The sequence below is a fragment of the Furipterus horrens genome, unplaced genomic scaffold, assembly GCF_987537825.1.
Source record: "Furipterus horrens unplaced genomic scaffold, mFurHor1.1.pri manual_scaffold_7, whole genome shotgun sequence".
Taxonomy (NCBI): Eukaryota; Metazoa; Chordata; class Mammalia; order Chiroptera; family Furipteridae; genus Furipterus; species Furipterus horrens.
In genome coordinates this window covers 124938635-124962723 of record NW_028327177.1, presented here as the reverse complement: position 1 = coordinate 124962723, position 24089 = coordinate 124938635, and the positions used below count along the sequence as shown (strand labels likewise).

At 41.3% G+C, this 24089-nt stretch overlaps 1 protein-coding gene across 1 annotated transcript in view; it reads right to left on the bottom strand.

Moving 5' to 3' along the window:
• Nucleotides 1-23843, bottom strand: part of RARB (retinoic acid receptor beta) — a 159308-nt gene extending 135465 nt beyond the window's left edge. The window contains exon 1 of the mRNA XM_090284396.1: nucleotides 23162-23843. Within this exon, the coding sequence (XP_090140522.1) occupies nucleotides 23162-23318 (157 nt within the window). The 5' untranslated portion in view covers nucleotides 23319-23843. The remainder of the gene's footprint in view (nucleotides 1-23161) is intronic.
• Nucleotides 23844-24089: the final 246 nt, after the last annotated feature.

The window sequence follows — 24089 nt, the reverse complement described above, 5'->3', positions numbered from 1 at the left end:
AGAGCAGAGTCAGCACCAGAGGTGCTGAGGGGGCTTCTCTGGGCTGCACACATGCAAAAGGAGACAATAAGCTGCACAACCCTGTGCGAACAGACATAAGCTTCCAGTCTCTATTTTAAATCCCTCCACCCCTGCAACATAGAGATAGATGCCTGCCACTAAGGAAAACAAAGCTTGAATCACTTTCTTGAATAAAAACTCATTACATGTCTTGTTTGCTTCTAAATCAAAGCTCCTCAAAGTGTGGCCCAGACCCACCACCAGCCACAGAATTCCTGGGGCTAGTGCAGCAGGCATTTGCTTTAAATTAGTAATTTTCCTTCTATCCAGGGTAAAGGATCATTTCTTACCCTCCCACTCTAAATCTATCACGAGTTGATAAAATTCAATAAAGACAAATCCCTAGAAAACATATATACATATATATATATATAAATAACATGAACTTCTAGAAAAAAAAGAATGAAGAAAAAGGTATCTAAAACATAAGCTCCAACTTAGAAACAAATGTTTAGACATAAGCGTACTCTGTGCAATTGCTATGAACGTTTTGAAACACTCACTCTCAGTTTCTGCACTTGTTGTGGACTGGCCACCGGCAGTTTAGGGAGGGACATTGGTCCACAGATGGCTTTTTGAGAAGCACCGCTCTGACAGAGTTCAAAGTCAGAGGTTGTTTGTAGGCAGAAGATAAAAAACTAAGCAAAATTTCCACCAACCGAGATGGATGCAAAATAGAATGCCCGCATACCGAGTGCCACAGCTTGGTAAACCCAGCCACAGTTCCCTGGGGCGCGGGGGGCGGGGTGGTGGTGGGGTGTCATTCATTCCCAAAATCCAAAAGGAAAACAATTTAATGCTGCTGCCTGTTAAGAGGACTTGGCACTTACAAACTTAACTCACCTGAGAAAACACAGGATAAATGTCCTTGTTGTTACAACACACCTGAGTGTCATTTAAACACACAGAAAGTCTCCGACAATAGCTCCCTTCACAATTCTTAACATGCTTGGCATTTTTCTGAAGGTTAGATTAAGTAGCAGATACCGTTTTTAAGAGAGAGCTCAGTAGACAATTTTTTTTCTTTGCGAGAACTAATTTACTGCTGGCTAAACCATGTTGACAGATTTCAGGATTTGAGGTTGGGCCTGATTAGAGGTAGGCATCTTGCATTATGAAAGCCCTGTCTTTTTACTAGAACCTTCCATGATTAAGACTATTTTAATGCACTCTCTGGGCAGCTGAGCCTTAAAAGAAAAAAAGGAGTTGTAAAGCAAAAGGCATTTCCTGTATGGCCCCCAGGGAATTTTGAGCCCAGCGCTCCAGACTCGGTGGGAGGGAGTCATTTCAGCTAATTAAGGGAGAATAGCTACGTTGCATTTGGTCAAAACATTCACTTGGGCTTCATTTTTGTTGGCACCCAAAGAGAGTTGGTCTGGATCTTTTTCCCCTTTTTCTGTGGATTCACTGCAGGACTGCAAGGCCCACAGCTCACATACATTAGGGGGAAAGTCAAAGGAAACGCCAAAGTTCAACTAAAGTACAAGTAATTAGAACCAGATTCTCCTCTGTGCGTGTGCGCATGCGTGTGTGAGTGCGCTTATAGCCCTTTTATTAAAATATAATTTACATGCCTCCAAACATTAGAGTCCATAGTGTCGCTCATTTAATTTTCCTGTCGCCTCTTCATGAGGGGGTCTGCTTTTAATCAACGTTCTGGAGAAGCGGTTTGTTTTCACACACATGGGTTTTGCAAATCTGTGAATCGCATTCTGAAATTAGGTAATTGCCAGACAAGAAACACTCTGCTTTAAAATGGCATGGCCGTGCACTGCTGCTGGCTTTATTATTAAGCAGCGCCAAGATTAGTCCCGGGTTTGGGGCAGGCAAGGGAAGGAGGCAGTGTTGGGAGAGGGAAAACATCACTGTGGGGGCTTTGGCAGTCCTGACTCTGTAACCTGCCCGTGACCCTGAAGAAGTGTGTGTTTGCCCGGGTCACCGGGATCCTGGCGGAGGGCTGGAGCTGGGTTATGAGAATCCCTGCTATTCTGACCACACATGCAACAGGTGCGGAACACAGGCAGGGGACAAAAGCCGGGGCCAGGGGAGAGGCTTTGATTTTTGACTCCTTAAAGAAAAGCCTTGCTTTGCAGAATGTGGTCCAGGGTGGGCAGCAACACCATCACCTGGCAACTCCTTAAAATCAGGCTCTCAGTTCCACCTAGGAATGCCTGCCAATCAAAATAGGCATTTTAAGAAAAATCCTGTTTATTCCTCTGCACGTGAACAACATTTGAGACACCATGACTTAAAAATGTCTTGTGACTGTCCTCACCTCCTCAGAATCCCAAACATTGTGCTGAGTCAATCTGGCATGGGAACTCCGTCAGCTTCCCTTTTACACAGGTCCTCACTAAATGCCCCACCTTGTTAAGTACTTAATATATTAAGATCTTCAAGCTGGGTGTGTGTTTATGCTCACCAGAAGCCAGAAGCCCTCATTCTCTCCCACGGAATTTTGGCAGTGGATTTTAGTTGGCAGTGGGTTCAAAGCTGCACAGGAAGAGCCTTAACTAATAGTATCTACTATTTAGTGAGCCCTTACTGTATGCCTGGGGCTGTGCTAAATGCTTAATATGCATTAATTCATTTACTCCTCCCAAAACCACCGGAGGGGGGTACCAGGAACTCTGCACCTTAAAATTAGGCAATTTAAAAAGACAGCACTCTCCTCAGCCTTTACAGAAGAGATTTAAATGGCTTCCTATGGACTACTATTATTTCATGAAAACCCACAGCTCTTTAACTGCTCACTTTCCATCTCCTTTGTTAGAAACATCACTGGGTATGGGCTTATTTACTGTGGAATTGTGTCCCTCCCTTTCTTTTGATTCACAGTTGTAATTTTCCAAACACCAATATGATCCCAGACATGGTTAATTTTAACAAGATAGTTTGGCCCTTTCAAAGACAGTGGGGCTCAGTATCCACTAATCACTGTATTGTAGCTACACCTGCCTGGGCTCCTGGCCAGCAGCAGAAATTATATCTGGGACTGACTTTTACCAGGGAAAGTGCTGTCATATTTTCATAAGGGACCGTGACATGTTCAACACCTACATTTCATTTTTATAATGTGCTTTCTTGCTTCAAGGAGTATAGCTGAAAATTATCTCATAGGTTGTTTTGGGTGACGTTTTAACAGATGATGTTTTATATCACTATTTTCTAGGGCATACTAAGATAGCTTATGACAGGGTTCAAATAAATTCTCCCTTAAAATCACTTAACAGGCAGACCCGTCTAAGTACGTATTAATGATCTGAACTGAGAGGCATCAGAAATGGAACTGTATTAACTGAACAAATGCTGGGACCAGCCTCAGGAATCCTGTGTGCATGAAGCTAATTGCATCATAACATTAAGGTCCCCCTGAAGAGTTTATCTCAACACCGAACGATTCAGTTCCATATTCTGCTTCCAATCAGGATTCCCATCATTTCTAAAAAGCAATTATTGTACCAATAAATGACATTCTATTATGTGTTCAAATTTCCTGCACACAAAGTAGATTAAAATCAGAGCATTAAAATGTATATTGTCTCAGATAAATAGATTTTGGCTCTGTCCTGTAAATATAGTTTTAAACCAGCCTTACAGAAAAGTAATGCTGAAACACTTTTTGGAAAACTGAAAGAAGATGACAATGAACTTATGCTTTGTCACATGAGGTCTGAGAAAGTTCAAGCACAATTCCACCCCAGAATTTAGCCAAACTCCTATTAACAAAATAAGGCTCTGCTTACTTGGTTATGTGTGCTGCAAAGAATCTTATCGGTTTCATTCTGTTTTCTACAAGTATACACTCACATCAGTGGTCTCAAAATAACTTTGAAACCAACTTAATCCTCACTGTGTGGGTTTTCTTGGTTCCAAAAATGAACTAAAACACCATGAACCGGCAGAAAATTGTGTGTAGGAAGTGATGGGAAGGGCATAGGTTTTGTTGCCAGATGAACCTGAATTTGAATCCCTCTTCTGCTACTTTTCATTACTTCTCTGAGCCCTAGAGTCTTTTTCCTGAAAATGAAGACACTCCTAAAATTCCCATGGGCGAGCTGGTGAAAGGTAGGCAATATTTGCAACTTGCCTGGCACACAGTTAGTGCTTCACACACACACACGCACACACACAAGGTAGACAACATTTGCAACTTGCCTGGCACATAGTGCTACACACACCCACACACACACACACCCTTGTTCTTCCTTAATCATAGTGCTACACACACACACACACACACACACACACACCCTTGTTCTTCCTTAATCCAGGGCAGCGGTTCTTAACCAACATAAATTTTGCCCCCACAAGAGACATTCTGTAGTGTCTGGGGACATTTTGGCTGGCATAATTGGGGGCCTCCACTGCCTTTCAGTGGGTAGAAGCCAGGGATGTTACTATATATCCCACAATGCACAGGAGAGCACTCCCTGCTCCAAAACAACAACAAAGACTTATCAGGCCCCAATTATAAATAGTCCTGAGGTTGAGAAGCCCTGAGTCAGGGTGAGGAAGCTGCTTGTGGGGAGACTTTCGGACAAAGGAGCGGGACAGCAAATAAAATAATTTCCCGCAGCGCTGGAGAGTTGGAAACTGTACAGGCCTGGGAGACAGAGGCATTTGCTCAGCCCCTAACTCTGCCTGGAAACAGTTGCTTCACCTTCCTGAGCCTCAGCTTCCTAGTCTGGCAAGCGGAGATGACAAGTATGCTTACCACACTGCAGGGTTTACACTCTATAAACTACAAAACTATAAAAACACATAAAAATAATACCTAACACTTCATTATTAGAGTGTTTGGAAAGGCGGGTAAGCAATAGCTTAATCTGACTAATATTATTAGCTTAGAAGATGATAGAAACATCCCTAGGGCCTAGTCTCATAATAATTTACAATATTAATAAAGAACTGTTTTGGAGCGTGTATTCAACCCTGTGGGTTAGCTAACACATGGCGGTTAGGTGACTTGCTGAAGGCCATACAGACAGAAATTAAAAGCAAATGGCCTTGGGTTCAAGAGAATGGGCATGACCCAGGTCTTGAGAGGAGACAATGACATTGTGACTACACAGAACTTCTTTGGCAAGAGGTTGGCAAAATAACTGGCCACAAGTCTGAGAATGTATGGACTATGTCTAAGTCAGACACACAGTTACCCAAAGATAAGGACCAAAAGTAAACTGGAAAACTGAAAAAGATTAAGGAGACAGAAATAAAACCCTTTTTTTCTTTCCAGTCAGAGCAGTAAAGTAGGAAAGTCCCCCTGAAGCAAACGCAGGAATTAAGAGGACACACACATACACACACACACACGCAAACTCCCCCCTGCCCCCCACCTCCTCGGCATCTTCCTTGTTGAATTAAGAGGACACACACACATACACACACACACGCAAACTCTCCCTCTCCCCCTGCCTACCCGGCATCTTCCTTGTTGAGAAACCAACCCCCAGCAGGTCACATAGCACAGCTAGGACCATGGTTCTGAAGGCCCTTGGCGGGGGTCCAAGGGCGTGTGACTACACACTGGAAGGAGCAGTAACTCAGGCCAAATGTGGTCAGCAGTACTGCCAGCTTCAGACTCTGCTGGAGGGTGAGGGTTCTGGCCACCTCCCCACCCCTAAGCTGGTGCTCTGTCTCTTCCATTGGGCCAGATGCACTCCTTCAATCAAAGCTTATTTGGCACAATAATGAGACCAGCATGGAGAATTGTCCCTGTCTGCAGATTTGGAATGCCCCAAATGAGGAGCTGAATCACGCTCTTTGCTGAAGTCCAGGATGTGTGGGAGGAGTGAGTAGAAGCAGAAAGATAGTGAACATCCTTACCAAATCTTCTAGTTGACAAATAGGAAGATTTTGTTAGTGCTGGAGTTGAGCAGAACACATCAGTTCAAAAGTAAACACTTGGGGATAGTTTATTTGAAAAGAGTATTAAGTTTCTATATGGAATTGTTCAGATTAGAGAAACACTATAACATTGATTTTTTTTCTTTTGTAACAGTGATTTCTCAATATTTATTGATGCGAGGATGACAATTTCAAAGTGCTTTACTTGTAGTTCTTAAAAAAGAAATTGCTAAGAAAAACTGAAAAAAAAAAATTCAAAGAAATGTTCACCAATCTCTCAACTATAAGCATGCCCCAAGGCCCAAGGCTCAAGTTATTTTGGCTATTCCTTCCTTCAGAGAACTTTCCACCGTTGTAACAAGTTGTGGCATGTGGTTGAAAGTGTGGACCCTGGAGCCAACTTGCCTGGGTTCAGTCCTAACTCTTCTACTTACTGTGTGACTTTGGGCAAGTTACTTAACCTCTCAGCCTTAATCTCTCCTTATATAAAATGATAGCACATCCCTCTTTAGATCACTGTAAGCATTAAATAATAAAGCACTTGACACAATGCCTGTTACACAGCAGTGTTACAGAGTTATCATTGTTCTTGTATCAAGGGTCAGGCTTATGTTCATGAATCACAGTGTTATTCACCTTCTTGTCTTTCTCCTACCAGTCAGCCTCCTATCTTGATTTCCTGAACTTCACTCTCATTTCCCTATCAAAATAGTTGGCCCTCCTGATATACCTAAGAGATTCTGTACAAGCAAATTGAGTCATATTTGCCTCGTTATGCTCTCTCTCAACTGTCCCTTCCCAGCTTCTCGGGCATTCATCTGAAATACTGCAACAACTATCTACTCATGGTGTTCCTGGCCCTTCCCCAACCCACATGCCGAAAAGCCTCAGAAACAGCTTCTTTAAAGAACTCCTTATAACACAGATTTGTCATTGGAGAGCCTTCCATGGCTTCCATAAAACCCCAGGGGCGAACCTTGGGATGGATCAGATGGGGAGGATGGCAGCACAGGGCAGCGACTACCAACCAACAACATCCAGCTGCTGACAAATATTTATTGAGCTCCTGGCAGGTCCAGACACCGTGCTAAATGCTGGATGACAGGGAAGTTAGAAGACACTGTTCTTGGCCCATGAAAATGGACAACTAAAAATATCAACATGGTAAAAATGGCCCCAACCTGGAAGAAGGACCTGATGCGTGCCCGAGGCTGCCATGACCTGGCATATCATTTGCACACACAGAGGCTTCGGCTGCCTTGCCTTTAAACACCCAGTGCTTAAAAGAGGGCTCGGCACACAGTGTGAACACAATAAACATTGGCTGAAAAAAATGAATGAGTGAAAAGAAAGAAATCTGCATAGAAATCCTTACATGCCATATCAACGGAAGGATGACAGTTTCAGCCAATTCAGCAGAATCTGCCAACACTGCACATTATATGTGGTGTTTGAGTCGTGCCATCACTCACATCACCCCACTTGCTCCCTTCTGATAAAGTGTGAAGAAGAGGGGGACTATAATCCTTATCAGTTTTTAAGACTCCATTATCACAAGGGGAAACTGAAGTTTAGAGAAGTTAAACGACTTGGCCAAGGTCACACGGTTAGAAAATGGCTTGATCCAGAACTGGCCTCCTGAATCCACCCACAGATTATTATAAACAAGAAACAAAGCAATCATTTATATTCTAAGCCATCTCATTTTTTCTTTTAATGTTGTAAGACAAGGTCTGTAAACTCTTTCTGTAAAAGCAGAGATAGTAAGCATGAAGTCTGTCCAGAAAAAGTGCAGACATTGTTAATATAGTAAGAACTGTTTGTGCAACAAACAGGCAGCCAAGGAGAGTGGACAGGAATGTGTATGTGTGAACAATGATGACTTCACTGTACTAGTCAGTGGGGGTGAGTGAGCATGTATACTGTGTGCCATCACATTAAAAATGACTGAGCAAGTAGAGCAACAAATCTGCATCAAATTTTGCATTAAACTTGAACATTCCTCCACGGAAACTATATGGATGATACAGAAGGTTGCAGCTATGGGCAACTGGTGATTGGCAGATTCATCATGACTACACGCCTGCTCATCAAACCACCCAGGTGAGTCAGCCCCCTTACAGGCCAGATTTGGCGCTCTGTGACTCCTGGCTTTTACCAAAACTAAAATCACCTTTGAAAGGGAAGAGATTTCAGATCATTGAAGAGATTCAGGAAAATACAATGGGGCGGTTTATAGGGATTGGGAAAACTGTGTATGGTCCCGAGGTGCCTACTCTGAAGGGGACTGAGGTGTCATTGTCCTCTGTACAATGTTTCTTGTATCTTCTTTAATAAATGTCTCTATTTTTCATATTACATGTCTGGATACTTTCTGGGCAGACATTGTATGTTAGGCTTTGGGAGCCATCTAGTTAATTGGTCTCTGTCACAGCCACTTGGGTCTGCTATTGTCGGGGGAAAGCAATTACAGGCAAGATGTAAATGAATAGGTGTGGCATGTTTCAATAAAACTTTATTTACAAAAATGGGCTACGGGCTAGATTTGGCTCAGTTTTCTGACCCCTGCTTTATGATGAAGGATATTAAAACTACTTCTTCATATAGTAACTGCACATGTTAATACAAGATCCATGCTTTTCTTTGCTTTCAGGGTAAAAACGGAGTATGACAGCCATGTGTCATAGAGATGAGGGAAATATTTTTAAGGATGCTATCACTATAGTGTATATAATATTTATATACACCATAAGTGTGCAAGGTCTGCACCTTTCCTTCAAAACTAACCTCATGTATACATTTTTATTAGTTAGGGAGGTCAATATGTCTATCATAAGTACATTTTAAAATTCCTCCCTACATATTCTGTCTATTGGGATTATTTATCTATCACACCTTGTTCTCTGGCCTCGAGCCAGGCAGGATATGGGGGTTTTAATACCTTTAATCCATTACATGAGTTTTTTAGAGCTCCATAAGACAAAATAAAATGCACCCTCATGGTCATACATGCAATAAACCTGATATGCCACTTAATATTTCACATCCCATTTTATATTTCAGTTGTGATGGTTTCCAGCTTTCAACGTGCAAATGACAGAGTCTCAGCCATCTTTTTTGCTCCATTTTTTGTAGTTTGTTTAGAGAACTCCTGAGAATTCATAAACAATAAATCTTACTGTAACTTTGAGGAGTGATTATTGTTGCTCCCCACTATTCTGAAGAAGTACTGAAGTAACTGGCCACTGACATATGCCAGCCACTTGGTAATTGGAATTGGTCTTGTTTATTTTTATAAGGCCATATTATCTTGTTTTGAATGCATTTATTATTTCTACAGTTAGTTAGCATGGTAGCTGGTCTCTGAAGATGGCCTAGGCCTACTCAGTGAACCATACCATCGTGTAGGCCTTTACCCTTGAATCTAAGCTGCTACTTTGATTTTCTTTTGATTAACAGAATATGGTGTAGGTAATGCTGTGTTAGGCATGAGGCTAGATCCTAAGAAGCTTTAGGGCTTCCATCTAGGCAAAGCCATGTAAAGAGCCCAGGAAACACCATGCTGTGAGAAAGCCCACATCACAAGATGAGGTCATATGGAGACAGAGATACTCAGGCAGCCTCCAGCTGTCCCATCGATCTCAGCTGAGGAACCAGACATGTGAATGGAGAAGTCATCATGAACATCCAGCCTAGTCAAGTTCTGAGATGGGTCCGGCCCCAGCACCAACTGACTATAGCCACATGAAAGACCCCAAGTGAGACTGAACTTTGAAAGTTTTAAGCCACTAAGTACTGGGTTGGTCTGTTGTGTAACAATAGATACTGAAATTAATTCTACAGTTATTATGAATTGCAGATTATTTATTGTGGAGCCATGAAGAACCTGTGGTCAGGGCCCGCCTCTGCTCTTCCAGAATCTGGTAGATAGTAATAATTTAACATCATATGCACAGTCCAAGCTTTACATGCATCCCTGCCAGTTTCAAGAGCAATGGAATAATTCCACCTAAAAATAAAAAATTAAGACATTTTGGGTAAAAAGAAAAGAGTATGATAATTGTTTGGCTATGAATTCAAAGATGGCAATGATTAAAATAGCACGGAACAAGTCTCTTTAAAAATAAAAATATCCACTATAATTGAATGGGTCTTTTTTTTCTCATACTGCTTTAAAACTCACTCATACACACCTGAGTGCACATGTGAACACCACCTGTCTATCACCTGCACACACCCTCTTTTCTTTTGAGATGCAGCTGTCTCCTTTTAGGGTCATCGTGTTTTAATTTGTTCCTCCAGGGGATAGGTTCAATTGTCTCCCCACACTGGACACTGCAATTCAAAATGATAGCAAAAGACCTGCGGATAATGGGCCATAATACTCACTTGATACCCACTAAGGAGGGTTTAGATCACTTGCTCTCAGTTACCTTTCGTGAAACATCTGTTTCTTATGAGCCAGTTAAAAGTGCATACATCTGTAAATAATAAGCCTGTGTGTGCACATAATTTAATGAATTAGAACATAAAAAGGAATTGAGCAGTAGGGGCAAAGCAATTAGAGTAACTGCCCATTTTGTTTTAAAAAATATATTGTTCCCAGCTTTCACTTGGAAACCCTTTTATTATTCTGTGGGTTCTGAGGCTTCCAACCTTCCTCAGTCCCCCTCCCCACAAAGAAAATAGGAGTGTACTTTGCAAAGTTGGCAGAAGGAAGCAAACCCACATTATGCAGAGCTGAGCGGGGAACTCCAACTTACTTCCTCCTCAAGAGATCTGAAGTGGGTACCTGACCATTTCTGTGCTTGGGAACTCTCATCTATTAAGAGGAGGAAAAACAGTGCTTCCTCTTTGGGCTGCTGTGAGGCTTAGATGACATAAGCCATTCTGTGCACTTGGCAGATAATATGCATTTAATACTAATTATGATGATGATGGTAATTATTTCACTAAAAAATAATCAGTCACAACTTGCAACCATTCAGGAGGTAAAAGCACAAAATCAAAAGTTCATCTTGATTTGGTCCTATTTCTATTTATTTTCCCCACATTATTTCTAGGGATAGACAGAAAAAGGAGGGAGGGGTAGGAGCAGCAATGTCTTAGTTAACTGGAAGTAGCATTAGAAAGTCTATTCCTAGGATATCAAAGTAAGTGCCAGAAGATGAAGGAAATATCCCATTCTTATATTTCCAGGCCAATTTTCCAGCTAACACATTTAGAAGAGCTTGCCATAACAGCCAGCTTGAACCTCTCAGGTTTTGACAGTTCCCTCAAATTTGCTTCAGGTGTTTTGACTAAGCCACAAATATACAAATAAATAAAAGTAGACACCTCTTGCGATGTTCTCAGTTTCAAGGTTGTTATCACTAAACTATTTTTAGCTTCTTCCTTGAACACCTACTGTGTGCCAGGCTCTGGGTTACAAAGCAGAGCACATATATATGAGCAGGAGAAGACACTTTTGGGAGGTACGGCATGGAATTTTCTAGAACACATACTGTGGCTTCCAAAGGCTTGTTCCTCTCTGTCTCCCTGAAGTTTAAGATACTTAAGGAAGTTGAAAGTAGCTGAAAAATGTTGGAAGATACTGTGTCCATTTGAATAGCAAGCACAGGACTAGAAATCGTGTGCCACAGGTGATATGATTGCTACGAAGAATATAATTAAGTCTGGCCCACTGGAATTCTGTGAAATCTTCGTTTAGCTCAGCCAAGTAAGTGTTCGAAAAATAAGTACCAAGTACTTGCCAGGCCCCAGGAAAAACAGTTCCACCCAGAAGGAAAGCAAGTTAAACAATGACTGAAATCACCACCCCAGTTTTCTGTTTACATTCTCCTGCTGTCTATTTACCACCTACATAAAGATAATTAGAGTTCCGTAATAAGCAAGAGGAGAGAAGAATAAAGGCTAAAGGAAAAGGGAAACAGAGAATGAACAAATATTTTTAAAATATTAATAGCTGACGTATATAGAGCTGCATTATTCCAGCTGAATACATTAAAATTGAATAAAATTAAAAATGTAGTCTCCCAGATATATTAGCCACATTTCAAGTGCTCAATAACCACACATGGCTACCAACTACCGTACTGGACAACATAGAATTACAGGTCATTTTCATCACTGTAGAAGGTTTGATTGGACAGTGCTGATATCTAACACAGTTAAGTGCTGGTATCCTTGAATATGTCCATGACTCAGCCATAGTTACCTGACTACTCACCAGGTTCCAAGTACTACGAGACCAGCCTTGGAAAAGCAGAAGTAAAGGACACACTATATGAGCTCAAAGACTTCCCAGGTTAATAAGGGAACCCCACCAACACACACACACACACACACACACACACACACACACACACACACACAGAGGAGAAAAGGGTAGCAACACAAAACAAACCTGTTTACTTTAATGGTAGGTAGGGTGAGAGTACCCAGGTATTCCCTAGAGAATTCTTTCAACTTTTCTGCATTTAAAAAGTTTTTCATAATGAATTATTAGGGGGAAATCTTACTAAATCTTACATATCAGGTACTTTAAATACACTCTCTTATTTAAGCCGATGGTATGCTGGCAAGGTAAGCATTATGGATCCATTTTACAGATGGAAACACTGCGACAACTTGGAGCTCTGGCTCCCACAGCAGAGGCAGGGCATGAAGGGTGCCCTGCTGCACTTACTCCGCCCCCCTGCCCCGCACTGGATCCCCGCCCCTTGCACTGGACCTTGCCTCACTGTACCCCACCCCCCGCACACGACCACACTGTACACATGGCAGCACATGGCAGCAGCACCTTATAGATTTAGATCTTCTTCCCTCTAGAACCCACTCCATGACCTTAAGTAACTCACTTTAAATCATTCATCTCTCTCTATTCAAAGTGTATAATTCAACAACAACTAGATTTCAAACAAAAGGAACAGGTAGAATATGGCATACAAAAATCCAAAAAAATATGTTGCATTTAACGTATATTTGAAATCACAAAAATAAAGACCATTATGCAGGAGGCTAACCATCATTATTATTATTTTTAGTTGGTTATGCTATTACAGTTGTCCCCACCTTTTCCTACCTTTGTCCACCTTCGCCCAGCCTCACCACCCCTCAGTTGATCCCCATATCATCTTATGTGACCATGGGTTACCCATAACTTCATTATCATTAATGTAAACTTCATTAAATAGTAATTGTTTTCTTAGGTTTGGGACTCTCCAAACAAAACATACTTAGAACAGGAGGCAAGTACAAAACTGTTGATTCAACTTCATCATCTCTTGGTACCTGTCCACCCACCCTTTTTAAATAACAGAAGACGCAATTGTGCTGCTTGGCTAAAAGACATCAGTTAGCAGGAACCATGAATACCGTTCCTAGACGAGGATTACGAGAGAACCAGGATAACATGAAAAACTTTATTTCTTGTCTCTCACTTTCCTGTGATTCCTGACCCCAACTCCTGTGAGCTGTAGTGGGCCAGGCCAGCACAGACTTCAATGACAAACAGGATAAAAAAAAAAAAAAACCCTAAAAGAACAAAAGAGTAAAACGGCTTCAATAGTATCTTGTACAATTTAAAAGTCTGTGGCTTCTATTAGAGAAATAATGTGATCGGAGGGACTCATGGGAATTACAGCTCTCCCTTTGCCACACTGTCCCCAAACCAAAACACTCTATGGTCATTCTTGGTATTATCGGGGCATAAAAAGTTTTTCAGGAATTCTTGGCTCAGCTGCCAGAGATGACAGAGCAGACAGCAAAGGTGCTGACCCTCGGTGAGTAACTGCACGTGGAGGGCGGAGAGACCTTCCTGGGACTGAAAACCCAGCTCCACCACTGGCTGACATCCTGCGAGTTACTCACCTTCTCTGAGCCCCAATTTCCTCTTCTGTGAAATGAGGACAATCATACTTTCCTCAGAGGATTGTTTGTGAGGATTAACAGATAATAATGTATGTACAGTCATTAGAGTAGAATTTTGTTAAGTATTTAACCAGCCAAGTTAAAAAAAACCCAAACTAACTAAAATCCCACAATAGTTCTTCAATTTAGCCTCTATTGTCAGAAGACAGTAATTGCTTTCTTGTTATAGGGCATATACTCCCTCTTATGTGATGATTGTTACAGGGAATAAAGATGGCTGAGCATTTTTCATCCCTCCCCCATTGAGAGGTAGACCCATTGAATCTGGCTTGGTCCTGTGGCTGCTTAGCAAGAGAATATGTTGACAGTGACTCTATGCCAGCTCTGGATCCAGCCTTTCAGAGGGGCCATGCTGTGAGAAGCACAAGGCACATGCAGCAAGTCCAGTGATTGCCCCCCACTCAGCTCTATACGACAACGTGGACTGGCAGCCATGGGAAGGAGCCTTCCGGGACCTCCAGCCCAGTGAGCCCTGGATGACCCAGCCTCGGCTGACATCCGGTGGAACAGAAGATCTGCCCAGCTGAGTCCAGTCTAGCCACAGAATCATGAGACAATAAAGTGTTAGGCTCCTAAACTTTGGGGAAGTCTGTTACAGAGCAAAATGTCACAGGAACAATCATAAAGAAATCAGTGATTTCTGAAAACCTAATCTAATCAGACCAACCCCCAAAGAACATTTAACAAATACTCCAGAAACATTCATATGAGAGCCTTCGAGAAGCCCATTTGGAAGGTATTCTATTGCTCAAGATAAGTTTAAAACTCTGCTTTGTAAACTACATTTGGAAATTATCTATGAGGCCCACACACAGGAAAACTTCAAGCCTCCTCCTTGTGACAAAAATATGTCACCCACTTGATCTGTCACCTTATGCATCAGCTGTGGTTCTCAGTGGTTTTAAATTTTTATCAAAATGAGATTCACGTTCACAGTTCTGAGAAGATTCTGTGTTTGTGTTACAAGGGGGCTGTATCATAAGGACTTGTGTTCACGAGTTTGTCCCATAACATTGTGAGTCCAGAGACAGCAGGGACAGCATCAGATTCACCCTGCTGCTGTCTCCCTCCCCCCTCCCCCCGCCCAGAACATATCAGGGAGCCTGGAACATGGCAGACACCCAAGAGCCCTTTGTTGAATGGAACGCTACAAGATCTAATCCATCAGTGAGTAATAAAAATGTACTGCGCCCCTGACAGCATCCTTGGGCGATGTGTATTGTAACAACTTCAAAGGTGACAATGCTCACTTGTAAAAGTCAACCCATTTGTACTAAATCTGGGGGTTTAGTTAAATGGATGCCACTGAATCAGGACCACAGCGCTATCCAAACTGTGACAAACGGGAAGGTCTGTCATCTAAGTTAGGAGCCACACAGAGAGGAATTATTTCATGGAGGAAAAGAGATACCAACTAAAAAAGACTGTTCACCATTAGCCAAGGCACATAAGCCACAGGTGTCATGGGACAGAGCAGAAGCTCTACTCAGTGACATCTCTATGTTTGTTTTCAGGACAAGAATAGAACCCTCATTTACATGATCTCTATCTTTCTACATACCCTGCAATGTAGACATTATTATGCCCACTTCATAGCTGTAGCAATCAATCCTGTGTCGAAGTCAGGCAGTGATGAGGCCACAGGTGGGGTGATGCACGGGAGGGTGATGATGTGACTGGGGGTGCAGAGAAGAAGCAGTAAAACTCTCAGGGAGGGGCAGCTTTTCACAGCTCTCGGTGTATGGTGACAGGTTAACCTCTGTAAGAGTATATGCAGCTTTTGCCTACTAGAAGCCCAACACGGGTTTCTGGAAATTCTTGCCCAATTACCAGAGAGATGCCTGCTCCTCAGCATCTTCCAACTTTCCCCGCAAAGCCAAATCTGCTCATCCTATGTCTAGTCCCTATTGTTTCCTCTGATAAGCAGGGCCCCAGTGAACAATTAAAGCTTTTAATAAATAATCTCTAAGCACATTCATTTGATTGACTGTTATTTGATACAGCAGTTAGTTTCAATGGGGCAGTTAATATTGATCACATAAAGTACTCCAGACAAACGTGAAACAGTTCCAGAACTCCATGGATTATTACCCTTTATCTGCCAGTCATCTGGGTTACTTGTAATGGTCACGGAATTTAAAATCAATAATAACAATTAGTGTTCTGTACACCAAAAGGGATGAATCATGTAAAATGGGTTTTCATATAAAATCAAAGGTAAACTGGGCTTATAACATAGGGAAAGGCTCTCTGCATTTCCAGGACACATTTGGGAAAGTACTTTTAGGCAAATCTTCAAAATGGGCAGCAAGAGAGAAAGAAAGGTATTTAGGAGAAGATGTGGCCACAAAAACGCAGGTGAAACCGTTGACAGTATTAATCCTAAAAGATGAAGTGTGAAAGATAAAAGCGATCCAAGTAAGTGCTAACAAACGGAGTGAAAGTAATGGGACTGGCAATTTACTTCTAATGCAGTTCTAGTTACCTTTTTCAGCTTCCAATTCATAGGCATTAATTGTAATTTTGGGGGGGTAATGAAACAGCCACAGCAGTATTTTAGCTCCATGGCCCCACCACTGTAATGTTTGGATAATTAAAATACACAGCAACAGAGAAATGTTTCATCATTAAACTGTAACCAGTGCACTATGTGAAGTGATCCATTCCAAAGTCTTGTTTTTCATCAATTATTTGTTATTTATCTGATGTAAATATAAGGAGGACTAATTAAAATGTATGCCTTTTTATACAGCTTCTTGTCATTATAGCCAATGAAAGCATTCTGAGGCCCATAATGAAATAATTATGTTTGCCTTTAAGAATTCTCTTCAATAACACATGGCAGTACTGAGCTAAATTAAAACATCAGGAACTAAATTTCGCTTGCCTCCATTTCCATTTTAGTTAATTATACCCCCAAGCTTTCCAATAGACCAGACCTTAAAAAATCTTTTGAAGCTGAAATGACCTTCAGATCATCAGCCTTTTCATAATTATGGACTTTGATGACAAGACAGTGGTACTGTAGCCCTGAAAGCTTTAATATTTGTGAGAACAGGGATTTATTACAAGAAGCCTCCATTTGCTCTGCAAATTAGAGAAAAATTGTGATAAATGTGATCCATATCTCTTCCCAGTTAACTGATGCATTGGTCTTATCTGCATCACTTCAGCTCCGTTTTTTTTTTTTTTTCCTGACTTGGTAAAATGTGAATCCTCCATGGTGAATAGTAATTGATCAACAACAAACATTTCATTAACTCTGAATCAAACTAGGAGACCAACTTCTATTCAATATTAAAACTTAAGAAAAAGGGCAATTCTGTAAGAAAGGAGTCGACTGAAGAGAACCTATGAACTTAAAAAAATAAAATAGGACACTTTCATTTGAGTTTCTCCTTCTCCAAACCTCAAATAGGATATATTTGTGAAATTAAAAAAAAAAAAAAAAATCTGAGGTTAAGAGAAAAGGAAGACAGAAAGAGGGGAGGAAAATCTTCTGGGCTGGTGGCAAATGAAATGGCTTGAACAATGCTGTCATATGATGCGGGTGGGGGTGGGCACTTGGTACTTAGAAAAGTAAACAGGAGTCCAAGGGATTAACTCTGATAATGTGACTTCCCTCCCATTTTGTTCTGTATGGAGACTTGGCATGAATCATAGGTGGTAATATTTGGTGACTGCTGGGTAGACTCATGAGACATCGGAGGGAAACTGCTGACAGCCAGGAAACAAATACCTATTACAGGACAGCATAAAACTGCCATTACAATCTTAGATCTACTTTTATTAAAATCACCGCCCCCCCCCCAAAGTTAATCTCTGTTCTGTTTAAAGCAATCTCCTTTGAGGGGTAAGGGACACTGTCGCCCATGATCACCCCTGTTACCATGAGCTTTCTTCTCCCACTCTGGGCTGGTTCACTTCAGCAGCTACTAAGGGCAGGAGCTGAGGCTCCTGGGATCCCCATGCCCTGACGAGAGGAAATGCTTGGCCGGGCTGAGTCGCCTTGCTGACATCAGTTCCTGTTATCCTCACCTTATCATGCTGCGGACCAAGGGCCTTATCTAACGGAATGGCCCCCCTTCAGCTCCCCACCCTGCAAGGCCAGGGAAAAATCAAGTCAGCAGTTCTGTGGACTGTCTGAATTCCTATCTAAGAAATTCTGTACGCTCAGTATAAATAATACCTGCAGGCTTACCCTCTACTGCTTCCTTGGTACAGAGAACTTTTGCAACTTTTCAAAAAAAAATTCATTGAAAGAGGTTTAGGGGAATGGGACTGGGGAGGAATCATGCTTCTTGATGTTGAAGTAGGGAGCTGGGAAGGAAGAGGAGAATTCAGGGCAACATATTGACTGATGAGGTTGTGTTATTAGATCTTACAGATGGGGCAGGTTATCTCATCTCCTATTTAACAAGAGGTACTTAGGCCAAGCCACTTACAGACAGAATACTGATAAATCTGAGACCTGAGTTAACTCTGCTCTCCTTTCTCCCTCAAACCCAATTCCAACTTTTTAAGATGAAGCTGGCAAAGAACTGATATAGATTCGCTCATAGTAATTCAATTCAATAATTCTACCCTCTCCCTGACTCCCAACACACACACACACACACACACACACACACACACACACACACACGCGCACACGCACACGCATCCTCATGCTGGAATCAGAACCGCCATCATAATACTTAAATCCATTTTGCAAAGGATGCCTTCTATTTACAGATCTCTAGTTTGCCAACGAAAGGAATTCACATTCAGAATGACCCAGAGGCACAAGGAAATCTTCAGTATTAATGGAAAAATTAAGCTGTGCGCGCTCCAGTTATATTGACCATAGAATCCAAACAAAGACTTTCTGTGCCACTCCTGGGTTCAAGGGGCAGCCTAGGAGATGTTGTAATATTGAAATATCTGGTATATTTCAATGATTTATGTGGGAATTACGGCAGTATATTCGAAAGTGGGTTATTCTAGAAAATCAGAGATATATGACTGCCATAAGTACCCTATAATTTGAAAGACAGGATTCCACATTAATATCTTTTGGAGAGGTTTTTAGCCAAGAGTTTTCTGATTAACCTTCATCAAAACTCCCATTTCCGAAGTAGTCTATTTAATTGATAGTTAACTGAATTTATATTAGAACATTTAAAGTATAAAAATGTCATTTAAGGATTAATTTATTGGCACTTACATGTAACTCAAACTCTGTAGAAGATTCTTTGTAAGATGTTCTAAAATGAACACAGCACATATTGTTCAATAAATCCTGTGTGACTTGAAAAAGTTTTATATTTTGCATCTTGGTTTCACATCTCCATCTGCCTCCCAGAGAGGCATTTTTTAACTAAAAATTTCAAGCCTTAAAAATTTTTTATTTTATTTTAAAGATTATAAATTCCTTGAGAGCAGACTTTATCATCTTTATAATTTATCCTGCATTTTCCTCCTGAAATCCTTTACTGATGCTTGTGGAATATATAAAGGAGAAAAGGGTAAGGTTTTCTTTCCTTTTCAGCCCACTCAGGAGATTAACATGTTGAAAGTAAATTATAAACATCTGATATGCAGAAGAACTTTATTTTACTTTTACGCTGTAAAGAAAAGTTCATGACAATGCTGACTGGGTATTATATCGTCAAAGCCAGGCTTCCAGAAATGAGAAGAAAACTTCTGGTTCAGGTCAGCTAACCTATCAGAAATTGCCATTCTGATCACTTATCTACTAAGAAAAAAAAAGAAAAAAGAAAAATTAAAAAGGCCTGTTCCAATGCAACAGCTTTGCATTTGCGCTGGAGAATCAAATGCTAACTAGAGCTTCCAAATCAATTCCATAGGCGAAGTTTAAGCAGACAGATGTCTAACTGCTCCTACTGTTTGGTTTTGCTTTTGGAATTTATGCTTTTTCTGGTGATAAAATTTAAAAACGCATGCACTTTTTCTTCTAAGTTGCCCATCAGTATCTCCCTACTCAAAGTACCAAGTTATCTGGATGTGGACAATACTTATTTTGGTAACTGTCTTTTTTTCTACAGGGAAGAAAACTTTGTGAATCTCCCACTTGTTTTCAACCGACCCTGTCCTGCACCCTGAGGTTTAAGCAAAAGTCCCTTTTCTTCTCTTCTTTCTGATGGTATTAGTTACCACCGTCATGTGGCCGAGAAGCAGAAAATTATGTCCTACTTTAGAAAAACAATTGAGCCTTTTCACCGAAATATTTATTCAAAACCTCATTCAATTCATACGGTGGCTGTCAGTCTTTATTTAGTCTCTCTTTCAGAGGGTATCTTTGATTTTGCCACTTTGACCCCAATTTATATCTCACTAGGAGAGGATTTAGATACTGTTTAATACTTAAAATTCAGGTCCCAGGGCTCTGAGAAGGGGACTGACTTCAGTTCTTAATCACACATAGCCACAGTTTTTTTTTTTAAACATTATTTCTCATTAATGGGCAAAATACTATTTCAAAAAGATTTTTTTTTCTTTTTTCTTTTGATGTGCTGAGTGGGAAGAAGACAGGGAAAAGGGCCAAGAAATTGTAACACTCATGATTTCACTGAAAGCAATTATATTTAAACCACAAATATTAGGATCTATACTATGCCCATTGAGCAATTAATGCTGAAAACATCTGGAGCAGCCTAAAACCAAGATAATCCAGGAGGCATCTGAACAGAAACTTAGAGACTCCATACCTTCCAGGGGCAGTCTTAAATCATATTATTTATACCACATTCCCTTAGTAGCCCACTAATCCTGACTTCGCATTTTTATAACCAGCAGTTCACAGGCCCTACTCCAACGGCAGCTGGTTGGCATATCACTTTTCCGTCTTTCAGATTTTTGTAAATGAAAATAAAAAGAATATTCTAACACCTTTCAAAGAAAGCGTCTGTTGTTTTATGTTCAAAAGATTTACTCTAATTACTGCACCCACACAACATAAAAAAATCAGTAGGATCTCAAAACAAAAAATAGTTTTGGTTGGAATTTAGTATGATGTTTTTTTCCCTCCTTGCCCACTGTTTCCTCTGGTTAAGAGCACAAACAGATCTGCTTCTCGTCAAAACACTCATTAAGGAAAATGGAAAAGGTTGTGGCTTTTATGTTCTTACTTATAGAAAGGTAGCCCTAATATGATTGCTTCTATTTCAAAAGCCCAAACTAGCTATGCCACCCAGAACCAAACGTGGTGCAGCAGACATTTGTACAAATTTTTATTTACTCTTAAAAAGTCACTTGAACACCTAAACTGACCAGTCATAAAGGGATTTATGGAGGAGAAAGCAACTCTGAAGGGGCATAAGCAATGTTTACACTTTATTCATTTAAACTAAAGTTGGGGCCTCGGATTCAAACCCTTGTGAAATCAACCACAATAAGCACTAATTGCCCTGCTTACAAAAATAAGACACTGGAATTTCTGAAATCCCTTTGTCAAAAGTCTTTATTTACTTTTCCTAATGCAAGTTTCTTTGATTAGCTGAACTTGCTGTTATCAACACTTCTTGCTTATCGGCTGGCCCTAGGCGAATGACACATTTACCACTCCTCTTCCTAGATAAGGCAAAATCCCTTGTTTAACTTGTGCAAGAACAAACAAAGCTTTTCCCCCTACTCCTACAACTTAATGGGCATGTTTGGAGGGTTAATTACAATAGAGAGAATGTCTGCTTATAAAAGCTCTACTAGGTCTACTAGCTTTATGCCAGGGTCTGGAGCATATTTCCCCCCCCTTCTTTAAAAAATGTTTCATTAGAACTTTCTTCTACAACAAAAAGTTTGAGAGAGCACCAGTTCCCTGCGATCCCAAATGAAATCGTTCACACTGTTTTAACTGCTAGAGAGGAGAGGTCTAGAGGATCTGTTAGTGGGTTGGAAAATTATGTTATGACGCTGAACTTTCTTTGAGTTCTCTGGAAAGAAACTAGGCAGCAGGAAAGAAAAGGCATTTGGGGGAGTAGCTGAGGATTAAGACGCCTTCTTGAAAACGATATTCTTTTTGCCCTGGTTATGGCTCTATGAAATATTAAGTCAGACAGCCAGACTGTTGGCATCAAATGGTTATTGATCTTTCAGCTACAAACCTGTTGATTACCTGGCCCAAGAAGCAAGTGTATATCCTTAAGAAAAGTTTCAGAGAGGGCAATTTAAACCTTGTCATTGTCCCCTCTCCTTTTTCTTCCCTCTTTAGATAAGTAAGTCACAATGTTATTAGGAAAACTCAATTTCTCCCAGTTAAACTTTGACCTCTTTGAAAACAAAGATTTAAAATGTCATTTTCAGGCTAATGCTCCAATGAATTGTCAAATAAAGTACTAAAAACATTTTGATAGATAGCTGAGTCATTTATCTAAATCACTGTCAGGGCTAAGATGCATCCTGCAGGCTCCCACTAGAGCCACTGAAGGTGGGATTTTCTGGGACTTCTGGTCATTCCTCAATCCTGCAGCCAGGCTACTGTTGACCAGATGCGAGCCTCGGCATGGTGTCAGCATCAGATAACCAGACAATTAGAAAAACAAAAACAAAAAAAGCTGGGCTACCCCACTTATATTTTCTTTCCTATAACCAATGTACAGGTTCCTGGCTGAATTGCAAGATATGGAAAATAATGGATGGCTCAGCCCAAGGGGTGTTCGTTGCCAGTAGTTTTCTAGCAAAACAGCAACTTCTTAGAGCAACAAAGTAACTCGGAAAGGTGGCAGCAGGGTCAATGCTAAGAAATATTGCTTTTCCTTAGCAAGGAAAACATTGGAGGCTGCAGCTTTAACTGGTGGTTTATGAACTTCAGGAGCAGCAAGCCATCTTAATTGGGCTAAATTCCTTGCGAGGAAGATGTCATATTTTAATTACTTTGGACTGTTCAAACACACAGGGAGTGGGTGATATATACAGCTCATAGCTAATCCAAAGAACAGCAAAGCTAAATTCCCTCTGCATACATCTTAGAAAAAACTGCACACTGTTTCCTATTGCCTTACTTGAAGAATGTTTCAAAGTCCTGTGGTCACCCTCTACCCTGGCCCCCCCAACCCCCATACATATTTTTAAAACTGTTTTCAAGAGACTGTAAGGAGAGGAGCAGGGGGGGTCGGGAGGGCTTGTTTGGGGAAAAAACATCTAACAGGAAATTTTCAGCAGAGGGGATCAATATGCACACGCCAGCATATCACACCCTTTCAGCATTAAATCATTAAATCCTTTGTCTTGCTACCAGTTTGTTTCCAATGTCTTTATTGCATGCAAGAGAGACAATTAATTTTTTTTTTCTTGGTAGAAGAAGGGAAAAAAATAAACCTACATTGAGCAGTGTGCCGATGCTGCCATTCGGTTTGGGTCAATCCACTGAAGCATGCTTTGAGAGCTTTCTCCTGGAGCATGCAGGAAGACGGGCTTGCAGTGTAGAAATCCAGGATTTGCCCAGGACTCACTGACAGAACATCCATACAGTCAAACATGATCTCCCCTGCACCGAATGTCTGCAAAAGTGCTTATCCTCTAGGTGTGGAGGCAAATGGCATAGAAAAGTCCACCCAACTCCATCAAACTCTGCCCCTTTTTTGGCACGTAGGCTGTTGGTCTTTTTCCCAGCCCCGAATCATGAATTATGACAGACAAGCCAGCTAAAAGCCTGTAATTGATCCAAATGATCATTTACCATTTTCCAGGCTTGCTCGGCCAATCCAGCCCGGGCGGGGGTTCCCAGAAAGATCCCAAGTTCTCCTTCCAAGCCAATGCCTGCAAAAAGCCTTCGGATTGCAGTCCGGAGCCTACCCCGACAGTGCCCAGACAAGCCCTGCCCGGCTCGCTCGCGTCCTCGGCATCCCAGTCCTCAAACAGCTCGCACGGGGGAATTCTGGTCCCCCCTTTGGCAAAGAATAGACCCTCCTGCCTCTGAACAGCTCACTTCCTACTACTTCTGTCACACAGAATGAAAGATTGAATTGCCTAATATATGCGAGTGAACTTTCGGTGAACCCTTCCCGGGCTGCTAACCTTCAAATGACCCAACGAGTCTGACATCACCAACTCCCAGGATTCTCACAGAGCTTAGAAACTCCCAGCAGCCCTGCAAACGCAGACAGCCAGAGAGACAGGCAGCGAGCGAGCGTGCAAGCCGACTCTTTCTTTCCCATTTCTCACCTTAAAAACAATGCAAGAAGTGCTTTTAAAACGAGCAGGGGAGGAGCCAGGACACCGCTCCTGGCTCACGCTGAGCGCCAACTTCT